The 1,666-nt window shown below is 27.3% G+C and overlaps 1 protein-coding gene across 1 annotated transcript; it reads left to right on the top strand.

Annotated features, from left to right (window-relative positions):
• The first annotated feature begins 254 nt into the window (after positions 1-254).
• On the top strand, positions 255-1,557 carry LOC105625302 (UPF0547 protein C16orf87-like). The gene is made up of 3 exons (XM_012206638.1): positions 255-305; positions 864-1,052; positions 1,327-1,557. Exons 1-3 carry the CDS (start codon positions 255-257, stop codon positions 1,555-1,557), a joined length of 471 nt encoding a protein of 156 aa, XP_012062028.1.
• Positions 1,558-1,666: the final 109 nt, after the last annotated feature.

The raw sequence follows: 1,666 nt of genomic DNA, 5'->3' as shown, positions 1-1,666 counted from the left end.
ATTGTTTAAATTTAAATATTATTTTATTTAAAAACTACATCGATAAGTGCGCTCATTCTTTGTTTCAACTGCCGGTAATTATCGATAATGAGAATTTTCTCATCAAGTTATCTACAGAGTTTCAATATTGAAGTGGCGCTGAGCACGTACATCAAAAAAGCCATAATTGCTTGTTTCTTTGTTACGATTGTCATGTTTACATTTCCTAATTGGAAATAATCTCTGTATCACGTTGAAGTGGCTCGACTCGAAATATGGCCAAGACAAAAACAATTAGTAAGGGATGCCCCAAATGCGAGCAGCAGGTATTTTAGATAAATTCTTGTCATGTATAATAATTCATACATTTTTTTTTATAATTATTTCACACACATATACGTCTTTCGTATATTTGTGAAGTTACGTACGTCTTATTTATGTAATGTAATGATTCACGTTTGTCATGAAGAATGTAAATTTATTTTTATTATTTATTGAACTTTTCTGTATAATACTTACCTTATATTTATTAATTAAATTTTTTCAAAATTTTATACTGAAATTATACGCTAAGTATCGAATAAAATATGCGAATTTTTTTTGTAAACAAATGATGCATAAATGCATTCTCTCACCGAGGTTTTATTTATTAATTGAATGAGAGCGATTATTAAATTATTATATACTTGTATATTATTTCCTACTTTTTTAAGAATCTTATTAATAATATATTATTTTAATTTTCATTAATTTTGATTTTAATTTTCATTAACTTTGAAATATGTTATATTTTCCCTTTGCTGATATTTATTGAAATATCTGAAATTAATTGCATTCTATGCTAAATCGATATTAATAAATTTGACTATTTCTCTTATAATAAGGTACCTGTTGCCTGTAAAGCTTGTCCTTGTGGACATTCTTTTTTTAATGCAAGACGTAATTCTATCAAAAGTCCACCCAGTCCTGACAGTGGAGTGATGAAAACAAGAAGAACAAATCGCATTAAACGCGAGAAGCCAAATTATTATGACGCTTTGGAATATGATAAGCAGATGAAAAAAAGTGCCAAGGTAGAATAGAATATTGTTTTTAATATTAACATTTTATGTACATATAGATTTATTAGATCATAATTCTGTTTTAACTTGTATTATTGCTATACACAACATATTAATATTTGTAATATATATAATAATGTAATATAATGTAATATGTAATATATCTAATATATATAATAATATTGTATTGTAATACATTATTATATCATTTGAAAGACTACTTGATATTTTTAATGCATGTATAAAAGCTATTTTATTTATTTTATTTTATTTTATTTTATTTTAGATCAGAAGGACTACAGACAATTCAAATGATATTGATTGTCGTCAGTTGAATAAAAAGAAAAAACGAAAAGGAAAGGGAAAGGGCAAGAATGGCAGTAATAGTGGTATGGGTGATGATGATGACGAAATGGATGGAATCAATGGATTATCTCCAGAGAAACAACTCACTTGTTCTCTCATATTGCAAGAACTGAACAACAAGATGAGAGTGGTAGCTTGGAAGCCTATGTGAAATTTGCAATCGTATAAACTTCGTATAATGTATAGCTATACGAAGTTTATTACGGATCCTGAGGATTCTCCAAAGGAAAACGACGGCCTTTGGATAAATTGTCTTTTGG

This window comes from Atta cephalotes, assembly GCF_000143395.1.
Source record: "Atta cephalotes unplaced genomic scaffold scaffold00751, whole genome shotgun sequence".
Classification (NCBI taxonomy): Eukaryota; Metazoa; Arthropoda; class Insecta; order Hymenoptera; family Formicidae; genus Atta; species Atta cephalotes.
Note: the sequence above shows the minus strand (reverse complement) of the source record. Positions and strands in the feature narration are given on the sequence as shown.